The 27,029-nt window shown below is 42.2% G+C and overlaps 1 protein-coding gene across 1 annotated transcript in view; it reads right to left on the bottom strand.

Annotated features, from left to right (window-relative positions):
* Window positions 1–636: 636 nt before the first annotated feature.
* LOC126413192 (myogenesis-regulating glycosidase-like) overlaps window positions 637–27,029 on the bottom strand; it is a 41,989-nt gene continuing 15,596 nt past the window's right edge. The window contains exons 2-4 of the mRNA XM_050083088.1: window positions 10,745–10,870; window positions 730–1,480; window positions 637–643 (exon numbers count right to left, since the gene is read on the bottom strand). Of these exons, the coding sequence (XP_049939045.1) occupies window positions 637–643; window positions 730–1,480; window positions 10,745–10,870 (884 nt within the window). The remainder of the gene's footprint in view (window positions 644–729; window positions 1,481–10,744; window positions 10,871–27,029) is intronic.

Raw genomic sequence — 27,029 nt, 5'->3', positions numbered from 1 at the left:
AGTTGACTGATATTATATGCCATTAATTCGTGTACAATACCACACCCAGGAGACACAATAAAAATTATAGAAAAACAACCCATAATAATACCATATCTTGAATATTTTTTGTATACGCTGTTATGCATCCTCAAAATATTGTGCGAAATGCGCACAATTGTAATATTAATCCTACAGAGCTTATCTACATTTCAAACTATACCATATGTATTCTGAAAGTACACTTTGGAGTACGGTTGGATGGATTTTCTCTGTGAAACATTTCTTGCAGAAATATCTCCTATCTCGGATTTAAGATAATACCCATTTTCGGTTGAACAGTGACACAATTAGCAGCATTTGACAACGAAATTCTTCATCGTGGCTACGCAAATTGGCTTCCAAGAGAACCGAAGACAGGAAAGCTTTCAGATGGTGTCAGAAGGAAAAGAGCTTATAAAGTGGATCGAATAGAAACAAAAAGCAGATTTATTTTTTTTTACGACTATACTCACCCACAGTCGATCCGTCCACCAGGCGGCTGCTTCAGGGTTGGTGAAGTCGACAATGCCAGCGTTATTCTTCCACCAAGTGTGAGTGCTTCCCTCGGTATTTGACACAAAGTATCCGGCAGCCAGCGCCTCGGAGTAATACGGCTCACACCCTTCGAGTATAAACGGATGCACCCAGAGTGTTACACGGAATCCCAGTGCATGGAGATCGTCAGTAAGGGCTTTCATGTCTGGAAACTTGTTCGGATCAAACGTCAGACTGCCGTAACAGACCTCCCAGTACTCGTCTATTTCGATCTGGCTGTAGTTGAATCCATTGGCGATAATCTCGTTAGCAAGGGCCCTCAGATTCTGATCGCTAACATCAGCGTGGTAACGATTTATTGTTGACCAGATGGGTTCCGTGGCCATGCGTTCATCTGGGATGGCTGTCGGCTTCCCCAGGTAGGCCTGTACGGCGTACTCATGGGCCTGCCTCGGACCGTCCAGCAAGCACAAGTCATAGTCCATAAGGATGTCTTGTCGATGTTCTGGATAGGGATCCGCATTCTGAGCAACGAAGCACAGTCTGTTCAGTGACTCTTCGGTATTCTGGTCGATGAAAAGGGGGACATCAGTTTGAACGTAGACGAATCTCCCGTCTGAGAAAAGCCAGTATCGCGCAGCAATACCGGCATGGAGGTCCTGGTCAGTGATGTAGGGGTACTGGTCGTATACGGTGTTCTCAATAGGCCACACCTGTCTGGCTGTCTCTATCCCACCGTAGATGTGGCTGGACAGGTGGTGCTGACAACTCCTCAGTACCGAAGTAGAGGCGTTCACCCACTGCCGAACTGTGAAACATCGGGCCGCTGTATCTTTGGGCTGGATCACCACTTTGGAGTGGCCGAAGTCGTAGTGTTCCCCACTGACAAGACGCTCGTGCACTGGAGCACGCAACCACTCGCCGCCTTCAGCTGCGATGTAACCCAATTCGACTTCACGGCCGCCTGTAACATAAAGGAAACCGGTTCAGCTTGCAGATAACTATGTCCTCATGTAAAAATGTTCAAATGTGTGTGAAATCTTATGGGACTTAACTGCTAAGGTCATCAGTCCCTAAGCTTACACACTACTTAACCTAAATTATTCTAAGGACAAATACACACACCCATGTCTGAGGGAGGACTCCGCCGGGACCAGCCGCACAGTCCATGACTGCAGCGCCTAAGACAGCTCGGCTAATTCCGCGCGGCCGTCCTCATGTACAGGATTGTAGTGAAATTATGTTAGCTAGGAAAAATCGAAAAGGCACTTGTTTAGGGTTTATCGGTAAACATAAGCCACCAGTATTGTAATCCCTATTCGATCTCAGTTCCCCACGAACTAAAAAGCGTGCAACATTTTACTGCAGTGTGCAGAACTACACGCATTATTCGGATAAGTCTTTTAAACATAATTCCCGACGATTACTTAATCGTATCTGCTTCACAAGGTTATAATTCCTATTTTATTGATAATGTGCTCCAGAAAAATAAGAGACAAGAAATTATTCCCTTTCCGTATGCGGACCATCAAACTACTCACAACTGACAAAATTTGTACGTTACCCACATTTGAACGATGTTACCGGAAGAATTAAATCCCACGGTTTCAGACCAGCATTTCATTATTAAAAAAGAGAAATAAAATACTATGCAACGTAACTCAGCGTAAATTGGCGCGACTGGGACGTTCTGCAAGCACTGTCAAAGTATTTATACAGTCAGAGCCGTGGCAAGTTAATTGATTGAAAACTCATGCAATTTAGAGACTAAATTATCCTAGAATATTTAAATGGAAACTCATCCATATAAAATGAGTGTGTTTGGATTCCTAAGGAACCAACTGCTGAGGTCATCGGTCCCTAGACTTACACACCACTTAAACTAATTTATACTGAGAACAACACACACACCCATACCCGAGGGAGGACTCGAACCTCCGGTAGGAGGGACCGTGCAATCCTTGGCATGGTGCCTCTAACCGCGCGGCCACTCCGCGCGGCTCATCCATACATTTTTTACAATGTGACGTCGTTCTTTCAGGTAACAAAGATGCGGAGATGATACAACTGTGAGCTGCAGAAATGTATAAGCACGCAACACACAATGCTAATATAGTTTCTAATCAACACAATTTCCTTTCTACTTCTTTTTAAATTTAGTATTATTTAGTCATACGAAGGTTATACGTTTATTATGAACACTGGGCCGCCGAATGGAAACCACAGTGGATTCGTGATGAACATTGCACAGATGTGTTGGACAGTGTCTAGTATTCCCGTCAATCGCGTCACGACGCTCTTTTCTAATCTGAGCCACAGTGAGCACCTAAAGAAGCCTAGATGTGTACAAAGAGATTTCGCCTGATTCCGTGCAGCCCACACAACGCAACTCTCATACATTTCCTTCTTCATGACGACGCTCCACCGCACAATGCAGGAGGAATGAAGGCAGTCTTGCTGCGTTTTCGATGGGGTGTCTTTGATCACCCACCATACAGCCTGGACTTGACATCCTCTGAGTTTCATCTCTGGACAACAAACTGCAGACCATCGTACAGAATTTGCTGAAAGAACAGGGGTCTGCCTCGTGTGACGAGGATACTGGAAAGTTGGTACAAGGCTACGACAGGACGTCTGAGTCGGAGCGGCGAATATGTAGAGAAGTAGCTAGAAGATGCACCTGACTGTTGCAAATAAAATGTTCTTTAGTTTCAGTGAGGTATCCATTTCGCAATCGATCGGACTTTGACAGCCGAGTAGCCCTGACCTTACATGCCTCTTCCTCATATTGTTCGTGTGGTGTCACCAATTTAGGTTTTATGACGCCGACGTGATAGTCTACAGACTCCACGCATCCACAAACCCAGATCTTTATTTATCTACCCTAAAACAGCACAGATCTTTGTAGGTGGTCGGAAGATTATTTCAACATAATGTCTTTTTAAGTATCTTCCTAATTTCTATGAAATAGTGCCTAAAAATGGAAGGAACACCCTGGATTAGGACAGCTTATTTCCTCCACTTCATCATGTGAGTGGTCATGTTTCTTCCTTCTTAAATCTGTGCTAATTTGATATGTAGAGTATCCATTATCAATAAAAATATATTTTAGATAATCCAGATCCTTTGTAAGGTGGTCTCTGTCTGACGCAAATTCTTCCCGATGTACTAAGTTCGGAGGACGTTCATACACTGAGAAGAGTAATGGCAGCTCGTTAATACAGGTCAGCGTGCATGGGCTCAAGTAAATCGAATGCCAAAATGAACCATCAACTTTCCGACTGACTAGGTCACTGAAATTTTAGACAGCCACCTCTTTCTACTTGCATTGTAACAGGATATTTTTGCGGATTGAAATTACATTTTGTAATAATCGTGCCTGTCCTTCCTCGCCGTCGCAACAACTTCATCCTCATATCTTCTTCGTTGATCCATTATGGATCGTGGGACGACGGCTGGCATGAACTTCTTGATGCAATAATTTACCCACAGCCGTATGTATTGTAGAAATTTATTTGTTTTATGAACTTCTATGTGCTACCAGTTTCGGCATTATATTGCTGCCATCTTCAGGCCCCACTCGTCATAGTCGTAAAATCGCTATACACGAAGTGTGGCCTGGCCACCAAGAGCTGTTGCAGGACGATTTGATTCACGGATCCAGTTATATGGCTCGTTCCATGTATAGCGATTTTACGACTATGACGAGTGGGGCCTGAAGATGGCAGCAACGTAATGCCGAAACTGGTAGCACATAGAAGTTCATAAAATAAAATAAATTTCTACAGTACATACGGCTGTGGGTAAATTATTGCATCAAGAAGTTCATACTCATATGGCGAACATTCTTTTGGGTTTTGTTCCGCCGAATCGAGTGCCCTTCTTCGAAATCTTCCATAATGTAACGACAGGAGCCTAGGCAGAGGGGCTCGAAGCCTAAAGCGGGACGGTTAGGCAACCAGCGGAAAAATAGTCCTATAAGGAGCACAAAAAAGGCGAATATGTTCCTGTTTATTAAAAGACACTCACTAAAAATCGGGGTACCAGCTGCCTCATTGTACCTATCTCAGAACCTTCATAAGTGCTCCCAAATGTTTTGACATGGCGACATATTCGCACTCTTTCTGTTATGTAACTCAACTCTCACACCCACTAGCTCCCCAACCTGTAACTCTCTCAAATCCACTGGTTCTTCGTCATATGTCGCTCACTCCCATCCACTCTCACTAGCTAGTTCTCACCCACTCATTCAGACAGACTCATTGTCATTATCTCTTTGTGTCTTTTTGTCACTGTCCCATCTCTTCCCCTGTCTTACAGCCAGAGTTTACTTAGTTCTGTTCTACTAATACTCTCTCTCCTCACACTTCTTAGTCTCCCTATAGCTCTCTCTTACTACCTCATTCATTTCTTCAAACCTTAGCTGTATCTTCCTACAGTCACTATGTTTGTCTTCCTCCTTGTCACTGAGTCTGTCTCTCTTTATCATTGGCTGTCACCCACTTCCACTCTGATTCTCTCTATTCCTCTCTCATTGACACTGTCTCCTTCACTCTTTTCTTACCAGTGTTCTCTCACTGTCAGCTATGTTTCAGTGCCACTGTGTCCCTATCATTCGCTCACACTGTCATTGTATCTTTCGCCCTTTCTATACAAAAACCACTGTCAGCAGTCTTTCAATATTCATTACTATTCCGTCTCTCTGCCAGTACGTTTCTCTTATTGTGGAAGAGCTCGGATATATGTCCAAGCTTCCGGAAAAATTTTTGAAGGTGCTTAGGAAGGTAGAATGAAGTTGCTGGTACCTCACTTTTCAGTCAAAACCTTTTAATGAACAAGAGCATAGTCGCCACTTTCGTGCTCCTACAGATGCATTTTTTCTACTGATTGATTTCTTTTCTTTGCTACAACGTGGCATGCCACTCAGTAATATTTTGATACTTTACTTACATGAAACTGAAATAACACTGAAATATATAATTTTACAACTCAGGCTGGATATTATGTGCACAGATATTTTGCATATGCTTCGCTACTGCAACAACATGGGAGTCCGAGAACCCTTCTGGTGATAAGGGAGACACTTGACAGCACATGTTTCCTTCCTATGTCGGTTTCTAAATCACGTCTTCGCCTCACACTGTCTTTTACTTGGGTATTGTACGTGTAGAAGTAGTGTACTTGCTTTACTTTTCATATCAGGAAACCATGTCACAATCTTTCTACCCAGTATGGGGCCACGTCCATGACTTCTTTCTTGTCCAGCCATAAATCGTCGGGGTTGCACCTATAAGGGCAGTTTGGGCAGGCGAGCAGATGCTCCATGTCCTGCACAGAGCCACCGTCACACTTACCATCCGTGGTTCCAAGACCCCACCAAAGGAGTGCAACTTTAAAGCTCTATATCTTTGAAACGGATAAAGCTATCAAGAACATTTGCAGGACTGTTCTATATCGGAATCTTAAGAGTATAATATAAAAATCAAGAACTATTTACTTTGTATAGCTGTCTTGGAATCTACGTCTCGGTTATAGTACCCAAAAATAATGTTTCATTGGTGTTTTTCGATAATGAGAAAATGTTACTGAAATCGGGAAGGTGGCAAGATAAATACCTATAGAAAATGTCGTTAAAGTTTGAGGAATTTGCAGCTGTGATTTATTTTTTAGCTTTCGTCTCAAACCGAAAGTTACATTACAAGTAAAGTAACTTTAACCTGTGCAGCTCGGAAAGTGATAAATGTATCGGGAAAACTATCAAAGTTGTTCGAGATCGTAATCTTAGGAATGTTGTTGTCGTTGTGGTCTTCAGTCCTGAGACTGGTTTGATGCAGCTCTCCATGCTACTCTATCCTGTGCAAGCTTTTTCATCTCCCCGTACCTACTGCAACCTACATCCTTCTGAATCTGCTTAGTGTATTCATCTCTTGGTCTCCCTCTACGATTTTTACCCTCCACGCTTCCCTCCAATACTAAATTGGTAATCCCTTGATGCCTCAGAATATGTCCTACCAACCGATCCCTTCTTCTGGTCAAGTTGTGCCACAAACTTCTCTTCTCCCCAATCCTATTCAATACTTCCTCGTTAGTTATGTGATCTACCCATCTAATCTTCAGCATTCTTCTGTAGCACCACATTTCGAAAGCTCCTATTCTCTTCTTGTCCAAACTATTTATCGTCCATGTTTCACTTCCATACATGGCTACACTCCATACGAATACTTTCAGAAATGACTTCCTGACACTTAAATCAATACTGGATGTTAACAAATTTCTCTTCTTCAGAAACGCTTTCCTTGCCATTGCCAGCCTACATTCTATATCCTCTCTACTTCGACCATCATCAGTTATTTTGCTCCCCAAATAGCAAAACTCCTTTACTACTTTAAGTGCCTCATTTCCTAACCTAATTCCCTCAGCATCACCCGACTTAATTAGACTACATTCCATTATCTTTGTTTTGCTTTTGTTGATGTTCATCTTATATCCTCCTTTCAAGACACTGTCCATTCCATTCAACTGCTCTTCCAAGTCCTTCGCTGTCTCTGACTGAATTACAATGTCATCGGCGAACCTCAAAGTTTTTATTTCTTCTCCATGAATTTTAATACCTACTCCGAATTTTTCTTTTGTTTCCTTTACTGCTTGCTCAATATACAGATTGAACAACATCGGGGAGATGCTACAACCCTGTCTTACTCCCTTCCCAACCACTGCTTCCCTCTCATGTCCCTCGACTCTTATAACTGCCATCTGGTTTCTGTACAAATTGTAAATAGCCTTTCGCTCCCTGTATTTTACCCCTGCCACCTTTAGAATTTGAAAGAGAGTATTCCAGTCAACATTGTCAAAAGCTTTCTCTAAGTCTACAAATGCTAGAAACGTAGGTTTGACTTTCCTTAATCTTTCTTCTAAGATAAGTCGTAAGGTCAGTATTGCCTCACGTGTTCCAGTGTTTCTACGGAATCCAAACTGACCTTCCCCGAGGTTGGCTTCTACTAGTTTTTCCATTCGTCTGTAAAGAATTCGTGTTAGTATTTTGCAGCTGTGACTTATTAAGCTGATAGTTCGGTAATTTTCACATCTGTCAACACCTGCTTTCTTTGGGATTGGAATTATTATATTCTTCTTGAAGTCTGAGGGTATTTCGCCTGTTTCATACATCTTGCTCACCAGATGGTAGAGTTTTGTCAGGACTGGCTCTCCCACGGCTGTCAGTAGTTCCAATGGCATATTGTCTACTCCGGGGGCCTTGTTTCGACTCAGGTCTTTCAGTGCTCTGTGAAACTCTTCACGCAGTATCATATCTCCCATTTCATCTTCATCTACATCCTCTTCCATTTCCATAATATTGTCCTCAAGTACATCGCCCTTGTATAGACCCTCTATATACTCCTTCCACCTTTCTGCTTTCCCTTCTTTGCTTAGAACTGGGTTTCCATCTGAGCTCTTGATATTCATACAAGTCGTTCTCTTATCTCCAAAGGTCTCTTTAATTTTCCTGTAGGCGGTATCTATCTTACCCCTAGTGAGATAGGCCTCTACATCCTTACATTTGTCCTCTAGCCATCCCTGCTTAGCCATTTTGCACTTCCTGTCGATCTCATTTTTGAGACGTTTGTATTCCTTTTTGCCTGTTTCACTTACTGCATTTTTATATTTTCTCCTTTCATCAATTAAATTCAATATTTATTCAGTTACCCAAGGATTTCTACTAGTCCTCGTCTTTTTACCTACTTGATCCTCTGCTGCCTTCACTACTTCATCCCTCAAAGCTACCCATTCTTCTTCTACTGTATTTATTTCCCTCATTCCTGTCAATTGCTCCCTTATGCTCTCCCTGAATCTCTGTACAACCTCTGGTTCTTTTAGTTTATCCAGGTCCCATCTCCTTAAATTCCCACCTTCTTGCAGTTTCTTCAGTTTTAATCTACAGGTCATAACCAATAGATTGTGGTCAGAGTCCACATCTGCCCCTGGAAATGTCTTACAATTTAAAACCTGGTTCCTAAATCTCTGTCTTACCATTATATAATCAATCTGATACCTTTTAGTATCTCCAGGGTTCTTCCATGTATACAACCTTCTTTCATGATTCTTAAACCAGGTGTTAGTTATGATTATGTTGTGCTCTGTGCAAAATTCTACCAGGCGGCTTCCTCTTTCATTTCTGTCCCCCAATCCATATTCACCTACTATGTTTCCTTCTCTCCCTTTTCCTACACTCGAATTCCAGTCACCCATGACTATTAAGTTTTCGTCTCCCTTCACAATCTGAATAATTTCTTTTATTTCATCATACATTTCTTCAATTTCTTCGTCATCTGCAGAGCTAGTTGGCATATAAACTTGTACTACTGTAGTAGGTGTGGGCTTCGTATCTATCTTGGCCACAATAATGCGTTCACTATGCTGTTTGTAGTAGCTTACCCGCATTCCTATTTTCCTACTCATTATTAAACCTACTCCTGCATTACCCCTATTTGATTTTGTGTTTATAACCCTGTAGTCACCTGACCAGAAGTCTTGTTCCTCCTGCCACCATCTTAGGAATATATCTTACAAATTACAGCCATTTTCTATGCATAGCTGTTGCACCAAGAAACCATGTTTTACAAGTCTTATGATTTGCTCGATTTCCTAAGCCGGAGGAAGTGTGTAATATGGAAACGTTGACCCTGTAAGACGGTCCATCCGTGTGGTATACAAATTGGCCAATAGCTCAAAGCCTATCCCAAACACTTGAACCCCACCTTTCAACCACCAAAATAGCCCGAGGTATGAGACCGAGAAGTATCCTGTTCTTATAAGTGACGTTTTGGAACATATTAGGCAGCACACGTGCACCAGTAACTCATGATTACAAAATATCAACACGAATTCCTTACAGAAGAATGGAAAAACTGGATATAAGATAGTGAGGTTGCGTGGGATAATCACGAGAGTGCTCCAGCTCTAATAAGAAATCACACCCCAACACTGACTCCATATGTGGGTCCAGTGTGCATACAAAGCAGACTGGTTGGCTGCATGCCCTAAACTGTCCTCTTTCTGACCAACACACGCCCAACACTGGTACACAGTCAGAACCAGCTTTCATCAGAAAACACATGCCTGCCCTCCAATGAGCCCTCGCTAATGGTGTGAATTGGGGTTAGTGGAATGGTCGCTACAGGGCGTCTGGACCTGAGCTGTTCTTGAAATTACCGATATGTAACTGTTTGTTGTGTCACTGTGGTGCCAACCGCTGTTCAGATTAATTCAGAACGATGCGTCAGAGCCATACGCCGAACACGACGGTCTTCCCTCTTGGAAGTAGCACGTAGCAGTCCTGAGGCCAGTCTCCTCACTACAGTACCTTTTCGTGACCACTGCTGCCAGTAATTATGTACAGTGGCTACATTCCTCCCAAGTCTTCAAGCAGTATCGCAAAAGGAACCTCCAGCTTCTCGTAGTCCTATTACGTGTTCAGACTCAGTGAGGTTTTGATAAGGACGTCTTTGTCGCCTTAAAGGCATTCTTAAGTAACATCAACTCACCACGTCTCAAAAATAACTAACACTCACGGTCGTTACAGGGAGTACTTGAAGCAAACCTGATTTGTATCCTTACACTGGTGGTACTACTGGCATTCTTATGCGACTGGCGCGAAATCTGAACAAACGTCAACTTTCAAGCGCTGGAACACACCTAGCAACTTTCATTTAGGTTAAAAAACTCCTGATGTTGTAATATTTATCCCGTCAGTGATGTAGTATGTAATGTAGTATTTCATACGAAGACAATAATCGTAAGTCTCTCCCTGCACGAGTATCACAGCATTTGTACGAGTGCACGACATAGACACATAGTGACATATGGAAGTTTGCTCACATGGCTCAGGCGATTAAGGCGACCGCTCGCGCAAAGCGGAAATCCGGTTCGAATACCGGATCGGCTTAAATTGTAGGTGTCACCAGTATATTCTGCAGCTAGTCTTATAACATTCGCATTTGAGAATACATTCCTCGTCTTATTTTATCAGTTTTCAGTTATTTTTCTAAGGGGTTACTATTAACTATACGAAATGTAATAAACACTATTTGTGTGGACTCTTGCTGATTATAGTTTCAGAGGCCAGCACCGATGACGGATTTTATTTTGTCCTGGGAAAGCGCTGCTAAGGAGATAGCGAGGTTGACAGCAGAGAGGAGCCATCACAGGAGCTCCTCTGAAGGCGAACACTCACCCCTGTGGGTCAGTATCAGGATGCGTCCGGTGGTCTCGTCGTAGCGGGTGTTGAGGCCGGTCGCAGCTGTGTCTGGCGCCACCAGCAAAACACCCAGCAGTAGCAGCGTCGGGGTCGCCCACATTGCTGCAGCAGACAAGCGCGGAAAAATTAGCTTACAGCTGAAGGCTACGTGTAGTTACGGGCACATAACAGCTTGCACTAAATATGCCCCACACACTTGTCATTCAGTGATGGAGCACGTGAGGATACACGGCACTACTTCCACGATAAATGTGCTGAGAGACATGAATTAAGGCGTTTCGTTTACTCGCAAAATAAATTCTTCTCTAATGTTAGGTTGTTGTTGTGGTGGTCTTCAGTCCAGAGACTGGTTTGATGCAGCTCTCCATGCTACTCTATCCTGTGCAAGGTTCTTCATCTCCCAGCACCTACTGCAACCTACATCCTTTTGAATCTGTTTAGTGTATTCATCTCTTGGTCTCCCTTTACAATTTTTACCCTCCACGCTGCCCTCCAATACTAAATTGGTGATCCCTTGATGCCTTAGAATATGCCCTACTAAGCGATCCCATCTTCTAGTCAAGTTGTGCCACAAATTCCTCTTCTCCCCAATTATATTCATTACCTCCTCATTAGTTATGTGATCTACCCATCTAATCTTCAGCATTCTTCTGTAGCACCACAATTCGAAAGATTCTATTCTCCTCTTGTCTGAACTATTTATAGTCCACGTTTCACTTCCATTCATGGCTACACTCCATTCAAATACTTTCAGAAACGGCTTCCTGACACTTAAATCTATACTCGATGTTAACAAATTTCTCTTCTTCAGAAACGCTTTCCTTGCCATTGCCAGTCTACATTTTATATCCTCTCTACTTCTACCATCGTCAATTATTTTGCTCCCCAAATAGCAAAACTCGTTTATTACTTTAAGCGTCTCATTTCCTAATCTAATTCCCGCAGCATCACCCGATTTAATTCGACTTATTCCATTATCGTCGTTTTGCTTTAGTTGTTCGTGTTATATCCTCCTTTCAAGACACTGCCCATTCCGATCAGCTGCTCTTCCAGGTCCTTTGCTGTCTCTGACAGAATTACAATGTCATCAGCGAACCTCAAAGTTTTTATTTCTTCTCCATGCATTTTAATTCCTACTCCCAATTTTTCTTTTGTTTCCTTCACTGCTTGCTCAATATACGGATTGAATAACATCGGGGATAGGCTACAACCCTGTCTCACTCCCTTCTCAACCACTGCTTCCCTTCCATACCCCTCGACTCTTATAACTGCCATCTGGTTTCTGTACAAGTTGTAAATAGCCTTTCGCTCCCTGTATTTTACCGGTGCCTCCTTCAGAATTTGAAAGAGAGTATTCCATTCGACATTGCCAAAAGCTTTCTCTAAGTCTACAAATGCTAGAAACGTAGGTTTGCCTTCCCTTAATCTGTTCTCTAAGATAAGTCTTAGGGTCAGAATAGCCCCACGTGTTCCAATATTTCTACGGAATCCAAACTGATGTTCCCCGAGGTCGGCTTCTACCAGGTTTTCCATTCGTCTGTAAAGGATTCGCGTTAGTATTTTGCAGCCATGGCTCATTAAACTGATAGTTCGGTAATTTTCACGTCTGTCTACATCTCCTTTCTTTGGGATTGGAATTATTATATTCTTCTTGAAGTCTGAGGGTATTTTGCCTGTCTCATACACCTTGCCCACTAGACGGTAGAGTGTTGTTAGGCCTGGCTTTCTCCAGACTGTCAGTAGCTGTAATGGAATGTTGTCTACTCTCGGGTCTTTGTTACGACTTAGGTCTTTTAGTGCTCTGTCAAACTCTTCACGCAGTATCATATCTCCCATTTCATTTTCATCTACATTCTCTTCCATTTCTATGATATTGTCGTCAAGAACATCGCCCCTGTATAGACCCTCTATATACTCCTTCCACCTTTCTGCCTTTCTTTCTTTGCTTAGAACTGGGTTTCCATCTAAGCTCTTCATATTCATGCATATTCGTTCATGTAGACGCCCTAAATTCCTCCTCGTACCTTTATAACTGTCAGCAGGCAGTCTATCTTGAATAGCGTTACAAATGTCATCTATATCTTTATATTCCGAGAAAATCGGTGTCTGGGCAGTCTACCAATAACGGACGTTATCATGAATGGGACTTCCACTGGTGGCATATCATCTGTACACAATCCTTCACCGAATGTTATCTCCGATACGGAAGCGGTGAGATACGGTTATATCGCTTTGTACAAGAGCCAGCTTTCCGTAAAATTAACGTTCTTAACGGTGCTCTCCTTACATCTGCATTCGTTTCTGTATATTATATTCACGCATAGCTCTATGTAAATTATAACATTACAAATCGTATTCTGTAGCAAATAAAATTTACTGAGTTCATAATGCACTCATGGTTCTATCAGAATTATCCAAAACAGCAAGTAATCGAAAAAACGTCTTGTTCATTAAATCCTTCATTAAACTCTTGTAAACATTGTACCGGTCGTTCAGTTCCTAGACGATAGAAATTCGCTCCCTGGGCATTCGAGAACCGTCATGTAACGGTTCTTATCCATGAAAGATCTCGTTCCCTCGAGAGGTTCTTTGAGCGTACCGTGAAGATGAAAGTTGTGCCTGGTGAAAGATGTGGACCTGCCGAACCGTGTATCCAAGTTTGTGCAGCCTCGATCGAAATTTTAGCGTCATTTCACCACGGCTGAACACGCCAAAATTTCATGGTGAACCTGCATGCGGATTAGAATTTTTGCCACCGAGAATCGTACTGTCTCACGTGTTTCAGTTTCGGAGTACGTTTCTGTCTGCCGCGCCTTTTCAGTCTCGCACTGCGTGATGCACCTGTTGTCCGTACCACCACTGAACGCTGGTCTCAGCGTAGGATGACGATTCGAACTTACTGCTTTCAGACTACGTACACTGGAGCCTATAGTTTTTTTTGTAACTATCGACTATAGGCAGGATCGTGACCTATACGATTCTATATTCGACTGCGACTAATCTTTTGAGATTCGTATTCTGTGATTGGCTTGGTTACTACCCGAAAAATTTGCATCAGGTTAATAACCTCTTATGCAAGAGTGGAGCAACATTCTACCATTCAGTACCTAAATTTCGTTGACTACTCTCTGAAAAATTCGTAAGAAACGATTATGCAATAATGAAAGTAACCAAAGTAACATCTTATACCGTCTTAATGTATTTGGCCATTAATAACTACGTGGAAGAAATATTTTCCTGGATGAGTCTTCTATAGGAAATTAGTGTTTAGTTATAAAATGAGTAATGTACGCCATGTTCACTTTCTCTACACATTTTGAATGCAGCATCTCCTCATTAAGATGGAGATATCATGAGTAAAACACCTTTTGTGTACACACAAAGCTATTTCAGAGTATGTCTTCTTCGTTTTAGTAGAGCCTCCCTGCTTCTCATCGAGCGACGTCGTTCGTCTTTGAACTTCTACTATTCAAGTGATACACAGATGTATTCTTCCATCTCACTGTTTGGGCAATTGAAGCAGAATGGTTTCACTGACGGGAAAAACGGTTCTTGCGCGTAGAATATTTTTTAAATCTGGGAATTCATCGACGGCTACAATACTTGTGTCGTCACCGTTGTATAGTGAGCTTTTCGCAGACGAGGATTCCAGTGCACAGATACGCGTCATTTGAGAAATAGTGAACAATTCTAGAACAGTCGAGATGGTATTTTGCGCAGTTTTCTACGTCCATAAACTGCTCTGACACATTTTCCACCTGGATATCTGTCTACCACGGTGTCTACTAGCAGATCGCATCATAAGATTCTCACTTATAATTTCCGCAGATACACTAAATACACTACTGGCCATTAAAATTGCTACACCAAGAACAAATGCAGTTGATAAACGGGTATTCATTCGACAAATACATTATACTAGAACTGACATGTGATTACATTTTCACGCAATTTGGATGCATAGATCCTGAGAAATCCGTACCCAGAACAACCACCTCTGGCCATAATAACGGCCTCGATACGCCTGGGCATTGAGTCACACACAGCTTGGATGGCATGTACTGGTACTGCTGCCCATGCAGTTTCAGCACGATACCACAGTTCATCAAGAGTAGTGACTGGCGCATTCAGACGAGCCAATTGCTCGGCCACCATTGACAAGACGTTTTCAATTGGTGAGAGATCTGGAGAATGTGCTGGCCAGGGCAGCAGTCGAACATTTCCTGTATCCAGAAAGGCCCGTACAGAACCTACAACATGCGGTCGTGCATTATCCTGCTGAAATGTAGGGCTTCACAGGGATCGAATGTAGAGCCATGGGTCGTAACACATGTGAAATGTAACGTCCACTGTTCAAAGTGCCGTCAATGCGAACAAGAGGTGGCCGAGACGTGTAACCAATGACACTCGATACCGTCACGCCGGGTGATACGCCAGTATGGCGATGACGAATACACGCTTCCAATGTGCGTTGACCACGATGTCGCCAAACACGTATGCGGCCATCATCATGCAGCGTCAAGGGTAACCGTAGCCATGGTCTCCGAGCTGATAGTCCATGCTGCTGCAAACGTCGAACTGTTCGTGCAGATGGTTGTGGTCTTGCAAACGTCCCCATCTGTTGACTCAGTGATCGAGACGTGGCTGCACGATCCGTTACAGACGGCCTGTCATCTCAACTGCTAGTGATACGAGGCTGTTAGGATCCGGCATGGCGTTCCGTATTACCCTCCTGAACCCACCGATTCCATATTCTGCTAACAGTCTTTGGATCTCGACCAACGCGAGCAGCAATGTCGCGATATGATAAACAGCAATCGCGATAGGCTACAATCCGACCTTTCTCAAAGTAGGAAACGTGATGGTACGCATTTCTCCTCCTTACACGAGGCATCACAACAACGTTTCACCAGGCAACGCTGGTCAACTGCTGTTTGTGTATGAGAAATCGGTTGGAAACTTTCCTCATGTCAGCACGTTGTAGGTGTCGCCACCGGCGCCAACCTTGTGTGAACGCTCCGAAAAGCTAATCATTTCCATATCACAGCATCTTCTTCCTGTCGGTTAAATTTCGTATCTGTAGCACATCATCTTCGTGGTGTAGCAATTGTAATGGCCAGAAGAGTATTTTGAATCGTGGGGAAGCCGCACCATGCACTCGTTGCATTATAACTTTCATTCCAGACAAATATCTGTCACACGCCATTTCACTGTTTTCTGTAATGCAATGTGAGAACGTTTGATCTTGCTTCGTGAATATTTATCTCGGCAAGAGATGTCTGGGTCTTTTGTTTCCGTTCGGTGATAAAATAGTGAAGTAACACCGCTGGCAGTCTCCAAAGTTTTCTCGCCGAACGAACGACGACCTTTCTGTCTGCCACAACTTTTAAGACTTCGTTAATCCATTGACTTTCTCTGCCTCTCTGTATCTCGGCATCTTTAATTCTCACTAGACCACCTTGATTGCATTTGCGTAAAATTGTTCAACGTCCACCGGCCTCTGACGTCACACAAGGGAGACGTTCAGTGTGCATTCGCCATTTCCATAATGTCGTTCTCAATTCTGGTTCTATAGTAATTTAAAGTACGAGGGAGAAACAGGAGTTTCGTCTAGCTATAATAGCGCCTACCATTTCTGGGATTCATGCTTCGTTGTGGCTAGTTGAGGAAGTGATAGCCTGTGTTTATTATTACAATCCCACTCCCTTCCTTTATGGCTGTTCTTAAGAAACTATAAAAAAGTACCGGAGCAGTCTCATCGCCTTCACAGTTACTGGACACAACAGAAACCCAGTATAGCACAACAAACTAACGTATATAGTTATGAACTACACTAATTTGCGTATGTGTCACCAACAAAAGGCATCAGCTCACCTCCAAGCACTCTCGCAGTCGTTGTGAAACACGGAGCAGCTGCAGGTGTTCCTCTGCCTGTCCTGGTGCCTTATTTGTCCTTAATATATATAACTGTAACTAATCACTAAAGTTCTTTAATTACTACTGTAAAATACGTTTCGCTCGTCAACGATTAGATTATTATCTGTTAGAAGTATGATGAGTGGTTCACATCAACGTAATTGTAGCTATCAAGATGATATGTGATGTAGATCAATTGCTTTATCTCTTGCGACAAGAAAAGATTTCATGGTCCACGATAAACGTCAGAAAAGAATTTTCTTCGCGGCAAAGCAATTAGAGCTCATAATTAGTGACAAACCCGACGGATTTTCTGAGTCTTGTTATATCTAGCACAACGCCGTTTGTCTGCCTTTCTTCTTGCTACAGACACAGAATTCAAAATCCACGACACACGTCAAAAAATAAATTTAGTCTCCTGAGCGAATTTCTGACTTTATTCCTTCTAAACAAATTGTGATATAACGGAGCACAACTTCCATAACGCTGTTCTATCCTTACAAGGTTCTTCAAACAGTATCTGCTGCTGAAGGAGTTTCATTAGCTATTTTCCTAAGTTTTCAACAGTATGCAATTGAATCAAGTAATCCTATATCTAAACTGTTGTGGCTCTGAACTGCCCACGATCATTCGTCATAGAGTTCGACGGGTCACTGAAACTCTAAATAAAATGTTGAATTCTGATTGGTAAATTTATTTACATGGAAAGCTATGGACGTCTAAATACATTTGAGGCGATGTGTGAGGAAAGAGCCATAAGAATACACTGTTGAGTGCGGTTACCAGCGACCTCATCAGAAAACGGTTAGAAGAGAACAGCCTGGACTACCTTCGTTACTCTCGTAACGTTGTGTAAGAGACACTAGGTTGGGCGCAACATCACCTAGCAGGAATATGCCTAAGCTGCAAAGACGCTGTAGCATATTCGTTAAGCAAATGTAGCGGAACTGAAGACCTCTAACAACTCGAGAAGAGCAGAAACGCTCCGGTCATTAAGAATGGCATCGTAGAGTAGGCCCTCACCTCGACTACACAAGTAGTCCACCTCCAGTAGCTCAGAGCACTTAATCAGTAGGATTCACGATGTCCATGTCGCTCACACCGGATTATCTGGTTATGGTATGGAAACATCTTGTATGGCAGATTGGTTTAGTGCTGGTCGCACACTTGCTGCATCTAATGAAGTTCAGCAATCCTCAACTCATTGATTTGATTATTGAAAAATGGGGGTCACGTAACAGTAGACAGAATGGGAAGCTGCATTTCAAAATATGAATGACATATTAATCTCAGATCATTTTTTCTTCCTGATTTTACCACAGTATTTACAGTACCATGTGATGCAAGCAGTACAGCTTTGGATGTCATTTTAAGTCAAAATATAGATGTACATGAAGATCGGGTAGCTTACGTGTCTCACAAGCTGAATATAGTTGGGCGCAATTACTCTACTGCAGGAAAGATGTTAGCTTTGATACCTGGAATTTTGCGTTGTAAGTATCGTGTCGCCATTTCAGGGACTGAATTTAGTAGATTTGAAAAACGCACAAGCTGTGGATGTAGAATGGTATGCGCACAGGAAACACCCACACTTTCTTATATAAGAAGTTGAACTGTATAATTCAACTAAATGCGTACCATGCATCGTTGTTTCTGCAGAACTATAAATGGAAATGTTACGACAGGCTCATGGCCATGTACTATCAGGATATGGATGTAGGAGATCTATTGACAGATAAGTTCAAGAAATATTTTGGTTGAGGACACGACATGACGATGTGAAGAAACATGCAAGAAAATTCATTCCATGCGCTCAACAAACAGATTTGAATTACCAAAAGACACAACTTCAGAAGTACCCAGAATGGACAGAACCTTTTCAAATAACGGAAATTGACAGACTGGGACTGTTTAATAAAAATTTAGCAAATAATAAGTAGGTACTAACGATGATCGACCATTTGACAGCAATACCTGATCAGAAGTGAGCACTGTAACTCAAGTCATGGTTAACAATTGGTTACATAATTGTCCTGTACCATAAACTATAGTCACAGATCAAGGAAGTAACTTTGTGTGTGATGTGATGAAACTGCACTGTCATCTACTGAAAGTCAAGAATCTGTGTACTTGTCCGTTTCACAGACGAGCTAATGGTCGCACTGAACGAGTCCATCATACCATAGTGGGTGGCTTGCGGAGTATAAATGTAGATGTACATGTATTTAGGCTTTGGGTGAATGCGTACAGTTCAGAAATGCACACAGGGACATGTATTCCACCATACAAAGTAGTTTATGGGCGAAAGATGCCAGCACCTTTTGATTAAGGGGAGTTAGAATGGAAAAAAATTGGTTTTTCACATTTTCGGATTTTTATCTCATTATAAAATTTGCAGTTTTCCGAATAAAGTGATATATATACACATCATAAACTCACATGGCAAGTATTTCAGTTTATTTTTAAATATAATCTACACCGGTTGAAAATGTTGAAATTTTTATGTTGATTATTTCAAGATCTAACAAAATCGGTAACCTCGTATATAGAAGGCTATGGATTGTTGTGTTACACAAGTCATGTCCAGAAGAGGATGGGCACCAGGCTGAGGAAGTTGAAACAAAGTTTGAGAGACAAGAAGCATTCTGATGGTAAAACCATAAGAGGCAGGCTGACAGGCAAAATAACTGATGAACTACAGCAGTATCCAGTATCGCACCTTTTCCCTCCCGGACCTGATTCATGGTGCAATTACCGCATTTCTCAGTACTCAAATAGTTCATACAGCCATAAACATTCCATCCCAGCAGCAGTCATGGATATCATAACACTTGTTTACAGAGACCTGACAAATCCTTAATTACTGAAGAAATGACTACATGGTCAGACTCAAAATCCCAATGAGTCGTTCAATAATCTTATATGGACTCGCTTACCAAAAAATGTTTTTGTTGGCATGAAGACACTAAACTGAGAGGTCAGTGGTGCTATTGTTGCTTTTAATGATGGCACCATTGATAGGGTTAAAGTGCTACAACATATGGGAATTAACACTTGAACAAACTGCATCAGACAGCTTGAACGGATGGACAAGGTTCGCATTGATAAAACGGAGTATGCAGCGCAGTTGGCCGCTAAGAAGTCCAGAAAGAAGAAAAGAAGAAAAAACTCGGAAAAAGATCAAGAGGATGATATACAGTATGGTGCAGGGTGCTTCTGAGTGACTAAAAATAAAAAAATAAGCATATATTAAGTGAGTTACAGTCCTTTGAAACTTTGGAAGCCGTTCCTGAAAATTTACATTTTCTGTGGCATTTTTCCCTAAATCTCAGAAACCACTTCGAGTAGAGCATTCAAATTTTCAGGGAGTAATCACATACATATCCTGAGTCTACCGAGCTAAAAGAAGAACGTAATGTTATGTATAATTAAAATTATTTAGGATAACATATAAGAAAGTACAGAAAATTTTAACCGTGTAATTAAAAAATTGTATTTGCTATAGCAGTGGCTGAAATGCAAATATTGTAGTTCAGTAGACTTAGAACATACAGTTTAATGTCCTGTAAAAGTTCATGCCAGTGGCTACAGTGGTTCCTGAAATACAGGGTAGCCAACTCACTAAACTTGACACTGTCGGGATAGGGTGTTCCAACTTCCCTTACGTGCAGCCATAGAAAGCAGCACGGCACAAACAAATGAAGCAATTCCTGAAAACATCAAAAGAAATTTGGTAACGAATGAAACATGCAAACACAAAGACATTAGAGCATCCAGAGGCTGGGTACAGATAATTTACCTCAGTAGCAAGTATAGCAGTAGGGTCTTCATAACAAATCCGTATACCCCCAAGGACAAAATCAAGAAATTCTTGAGAAAGTTTCAAGGAAAATACCAGGCAGTGGAGATGACATCACGATTCAGTGCCGCCGGCCAGTGTGGCTGAGCGGTTATAGGCGCCTCAGTCTGGAACCGCGCGACCGCTACGGTCGCAGGTTCGAATTCTGCCTCGGGCATGGATGTGTGTGATGTCTTTAGGTTAGTTAGGTTTAAGTAGTTCTAAGTTCTAGGGGACTGATGACCTTAGAAGTTAAGTCCCATAGTGATCAAAGCCATTTGAACCATTTGATTTAGTGCCAAGTTGCATTTACATTGGTTGTCCCTGTTAGTCGAGTTAAAACTTTTAGGATACAGTTCATGCTTTACTGCAGATACATGCGCCATTACTACAGAAATAGAATTTACCATGTGGAATAAGAGTAGCACACAGTGTACCTTATTAACCTCTGTGTAGGCATAGGTGGTAAAATAGCGACGTATTGTGTTTCATTTTGTCTAAGGTTACCTAGATTAATATTACTTTTTTTAGATAGCTGTACTAGTTTTCTCTGAGATAGGCCATTTTCCTAAGGAGTGGGGGGATCTAGGGTAATTCCTCTCCGGTGGGTATTGTCATAGATAACGTTGCAGTATATTATCATGGCTATAACGTTGTTGTACGTATGCCAGCAATTGGAAAATGGAATCTCGTTCTCACGAACCCAAAATATGAGTGTCACGATCCACAGTTGCTTTTGAAAACGCACGATTGACATTTGGAAGGTAATAAATGAAATTCGACGTTTACAGAATTTGTTCATAAACGTACGAGTATCTACGGAAGTGAAAAAAGGGGAAATTCTAATAGAGGTACAGACCGAGTACCAGGGACTTAAGTTTTTCTGTTCAGAAATAATTAAAAACGATATTGGAAGCAGCATATAAAAAGAACATCGACAATTTAAATAGGGATTGTACAAGTAACGGTAATATACACAGAAACAACAGTTTTTTGGCTTGCGACAGAAGTTACAAAAATGGAAGGTGGTAAGTTAAACATAACGAGAACTGTTCGCGAAAAACAGCTAGGTTGCACAGTAAACGAAACGAGCGATGGAAATATTGACACATGGACAGTGATGTAAAACAAGGTTAAGGCCACAGCAGTTTCTGTTGGGATCGCTGTAGGCGGAAGGAGAATTATCAAAAGCGATACGGCACGCTGTAGCACTAATGAAAAGTAATACAGCACTCTTCTTCCGTATTTCTATAGTTAAAGATTATTCAGATCGAGCCAGGGCGTATACTAACGTACATTTTCCAGTTAGAAGTTGAAATTATCGTTACCATCATTTTACGATCCATCTGTTAGCTGTCAAAAAGAAAATTATCGGTAAGTGGGTACATGTACAAACTAATTAAATAATGCGTGTGAGTAAGAACAAAGAGATATACATGTTTTTATGCCAATAGGAGATTGTGGTACGGAGTTAGTCGCCATTTGCATACAGTTGGTGCTTCGAAGTGACAAATCATAATGTGAAATTCAGTTGTTTCCACAGAATATAGGAGCACTAGAGTGTAAAAAGTAGTACCGATGCTGCAGCCGCGTTTCCAGCGGACTGGCAGTCATTGGTTATATTGCATATTCTCGTCAGAGAATGTAACTGTAAATTGCTACAATGATACAGGGTGTACATAAAGTCCGGAAACACGTTCAATTATTTATTGCACAAGAACTAAACATTGTACAGATGTCATACATTTTGCATTTTGAAGAGAAACTCTGAAAGTATTTTTTTTTTTTTTTTTTTTTTTTTACGAACATTCGATATGCGAACCATGAGTGACCCGGCAGACGACAATACGGTAATCGAATTCTTACCATACCCGTCCCAGCGTGACATCAACGACTGTGGCAGTCGCTTCCCGTATTCTCTCCCGGAGCTCTGCTACATCACGTGGTAGAGGCGGTACACACACCAGATCATCAATGTGTCCCCACAGAGAAAGTCACACGGAATGAGATCTGGCGATCGGGGAGGCCATTTCATGAAACAGCTGATCCCTTCTGTAGCACGGCCGGTCCATCTATGCGGCAGCTCCGTGTTCAGGTACCCACGAACTTCACGGTCAAAATGGGGCGGAGACCCATCCTGCTGAAGGATGGAGAGCTTGGTGACTTCTTACCCTACTAATTTCTAAACAGCCGCTGAACAGCTGTAGCACACTTGTTTTCGTCGAACTCCGACACAAAACTCGCTCCGCACCGGTACTCGCCATTTTTGCGACTAGCGCTGACTACGCTGTGGCGGTATACATGAAAAAAAATTTCCGGGTTTCACTTCAAAATGACATATTTATGATATTTGTACAATGTTTTTTTTCTTGTGGAATAAATAATTGAAAGTGTTCGCGGACTTTATGAACACCCGGTAAGGCATTGACAGGGATGACAATATTTGAGTTGAAGCAAAGTGGATTATTAGTAAGTGGAACCGAGAGTGATTCAGCTGAAACGAAATTTCACCTTCCTGCTACGATTCCAGGTACTACGATAAGTACGGGAACTCGGCCGGTGTTTTATTGGCCAGAGAAATCCTTTAGTGTTTTACCCATGCAGAACTTAACTTTCCTGAACATTACTTCAGATATAGCTTTACTAAGGCCAACAGACGAATTAGTCAACGCAAAAAAGGAAAATTTTGGTCGATCAAATGTTACAGCATGTACGCAAGTATCAAGAGAAGCGTAAACAAAATATCTTTACAATCTGTATATGAACCTCAAGTATTGTGGTGATACTAGCTATTATTTGTACAGACCAGTTACATCTCAGAAAGAGAATAAATCGAGCAAAGGGGACAACTATCCATGAGATCCCTTTGTAACAGATTCGTAAGTCACACAGTAAAATGTAAAAATAGTCAAGCTAGAAAAATGATGTTGAGCAAGGATAAAATTTTGTTTGCGCCTAAACGAGCAAAAGGTTCAAATTAAATATGTACTATAGTTCACCAGATATATAGTAAGAGGGAAATTCGGGACAAATATTTTTAAAATGGAGGTGAATGTTACGTAACAACGAGAGAGTAAAATTGTCTAACAGCTAGAGTTACTCAGTCACGTGGATATATCAACAGGCGCCAGCCAGGAAGCGTAGAAATTTCAGCACGAATACTCGCCCTGGAAGATAGAAACCTCGTCATTCTTGTATGTGACTGAGAAGAAGCTCAGCAGAAAATGGTTATCAGAGCACAAGCCGAACTGTCTTCGTTGGTCACGTAATCTTATGTAAGAGACACAAAGTGGACGCAACATCGCCTAGCAGGAGTATGATCGGAACTAAAGTTCGTTAAGCAAATGTAGTGGAACTAAAGACCGCTGACAACTCGAGAAGACCAGAATAAATTCTCTCATTACAAATGATATCGTAGAGCGGAGCCTCTCCTCGCCGGCACAAATACTCCACCCCAATAGCTTAGAGCATTCGGTCAATAGGATCGAGGGCGTTTACGTCGTTTCCACTCGATTCTGTGGTTGTGGTACAGAACCATTTTTTGTGTGAAGTTGTTCCAGTGTACGCCTTACGCTTACTGCCTCGCGGAAAGGTCAGCGATATGTAGCCAGGGACAATAAATTCCATCAGCCGGTACTGAAGTAAGAGCGAACAGCACTGACGGGTAGTCCGTGGCTCTACCAACACTGATCCTGTCCAGGGCAGAAGCTTCCCCAAAACTCCAGCGTGGCACGAATCTGATCCGAAACCGCACCGACTATCCAGGTTGTGACATTTGTTGTTAGGCAGAATAAGCTTTGCTAAGTGAACTACGTTCGTCTATGCGTCTTGACATGTTCGCATCCAAACCACACTTTTAATTCACAATTGTAAAATTGCACAACCCACATGCAAGTGACTGCGCACACGCTGACCTTGTTTGAGCAAAGTTAATTTACGAGATTTGGGCTATGACGCTGACGCCCATCCTTCACGTTTGCCGGCGGAAATCCACGACCTAATATGGCGTTCTTGTTTCCTTCCCGCTCTCTGAGCCACTGTGACGTCACTTTACTCGCCCTTACTCGCTCTCTGGCACTGGAATTACGGAATTGTGCTTTTATGTAATTTTTACCGCCGTTTCCTGCTTTACCTTAACTGTTTAACTGCAGCACTACTTTGTCTTGGCTGGAGATCACGGTTAGGACCAGTCCACCTTTCTCAATGTGAAGCAGTGATGGCCTGCAGATACTGGTTTTAGTTTTTGTTCGCCCCTAACGTGATTGTGTTCCTTCGCTTCCTTGCCCTTGGATGTCACTGCGACACCAGCCCGACAGCCCACTTGGCTCACCCCACAAGCATTCGGCAGAGCCGGATGTCAACTGAATTCTAATTCGAACCTCTTAATTAAACTCTCCATGACATCTATTCCGTTGCTCGTACAGCTACCGCGTCTGCTTGTACACTAATCGATTACCCGTATTTACAGGCACTACAGATTAAAAGTAGTACTAAACTAGAGTGTGCGCATTCTTGCTCATCATATTGCTACGTTTCAAGATCAGCATTGAGCACGTTATCAGATCATTCGACATTGCTGCCACCTGAGGGGACAAAACAGGGTAGTGATTTGGGAGACATTAAGTACTTCTCGAAACCGTGTGTGCCTCATAAGTACGTTGTGGTCACCCCCATCTCTAAACAGGAATATCGGCGTGCCGTGCCTACCTCACCATCTGGCGGCAAACCACCGCACCAGAGGTTCTCATTGACTTCCTCTCCGAGCTGATGCAGCGTCCTCGACAGCCGTGAGTCCGCCGTATATCACCCCAAATATAGAGCCCCTAATGACACCCTTTTTGACATCAAAAGATATAAAAATTTGTTATCCTGACCTTGACGATAGCTACTGGCAACAAAATATTAACGCTTTTGAAAGTTTGACCAACAGAAATAATAGGGCATTAACAGCATCTATTCCACGGAGAGAACTAAATGAAATACTATCAAATGATCACTTAATCTACGAAGCATGAAACTATAAATATTCAAAATATGTGCCACACGTGATAAAGTGATCAGAGAAAACATCTATCCAAGAAAAGAGTTGTAACCGCATAGAGCTGTAAGTTCGCTGCAACTACAATGAAAAACTTCAATGGAGATGTTTATTCGCTCTCTTGTAGGCGTCGCGGTAGAAGCACACTTATTGATCGATACTACATTGTTTCAGAACCATCTGTAATTTTGAAGTTTTTCAAGTATCGTCTTGACGTATTAATCAAAGTTCTGAAGAAAGGTGATAGAACAGTTACCGTTCAGCCAGACAACGGAACAGATATTATACGGGAGGGAAAAGTAACTCGTGTGATACTTAATCAATCCTGGGACTTAGTCGTCGTGACCTGTGATTGTACGAACATTGAGGGCACAGCAAAGTATCAGACGCCGACATAAGCTCTACATATAGACTTGAGTGGGAAATATATACACGCAATCACGAAGAATTCACAGGTACGCCGTGTTGTCGGAAGCTGTAGTCAATGTCAGACTTGCAGATGTAAATCGTAGCTTCAATTCCCTGAATGACAGATCGGTGTGCTTTCCAGTGCAATGGTTAGATAATTCAGAAGTTCAATAAACTAAGTTATAACTTTAATACTTCGTGTCGTCTACATCATTTAATCGAACTTTATTGTGTAATTGTGAGTAATTATTTTCTTGATAGAACGCCGAAGCTAAAGGTGATTGAGTGACTTTAATAACACTGAACAGTAATTTAACATGTTATTATGACGCTTTCTGTACGTTATTTAAAGAATACATTATCTCTGCATTTACGACGTAGGAGTTGTTGGATTAGCACCGTAGCGCTATAATAATTCACAAATCAACATCCTCGCAAGATTATAATGTAGCATCGGCTTCAATGGTGGTAGTTATAATTCGAGATATCATATTATCTACGTTTGAAGATCCATTTGCAAACAGGGCCTAAAAACTACTGTTATCAAGTTTCGCGTAAACTTATAAGGCCGTCGCGAACACGCGAAGGATATTTGGTTTACTGTTTCAGATAAAAGAAGTTGTTGCGGTACCGAGTGGTGCAGTCGCTGTGTTTGGCAGTAAAGGAGACAGTTATCCTTCGAACACTATTGCTTCAATTATAAGGGAGGGCCGCTTATACATTCCGGCTTGCTGCTCCATCGATACGCGGATATCTGTTAAAGGGAGATAGTACCTGAAACTAATGAAACAAGGCGAGGAGTTTGTTTTACCAGTTACAGACCGGAGTTGTCGCGATCGACGGACGCCGACCTGTGTCAACCAGACCTGAACATCCATTTCCACCGGGCCGACACACACTCACTCGACCCAGCGGCTGCATTCAGAGAATTCCTTTCCGGATTATATAGACAACAGCCGTCGCAGACGGCATGGCAACGACGCTGTGTTCAGAGTACGAAATGGAATAGCTATGAATATTGTGTCGTTGCGTCTAAAGGCGCCACACAGGCCCTCGGACTT

Source organism: Schistocerca serialis, chromosome 7 (assembly GCF_023864345.2).
Source record: "Schistocerca serialis cubense isolate TAMUIC-IGC-003099 chromosome 7, iqSchSeri2.2, whole genome shotgun sequence".
NCBI classification, from domain to species: Eukaryota; Metazoa; Arthropoda; class Insecta; order Orthoptera; family Acrididae; genus Schistocerca; species Schistocerca serialis.
The sequence above is the reverse complement of the archived record's forward strand: the minus strand, read 5'-3'. Positions and strand labels throughout refer to the sequence as shown.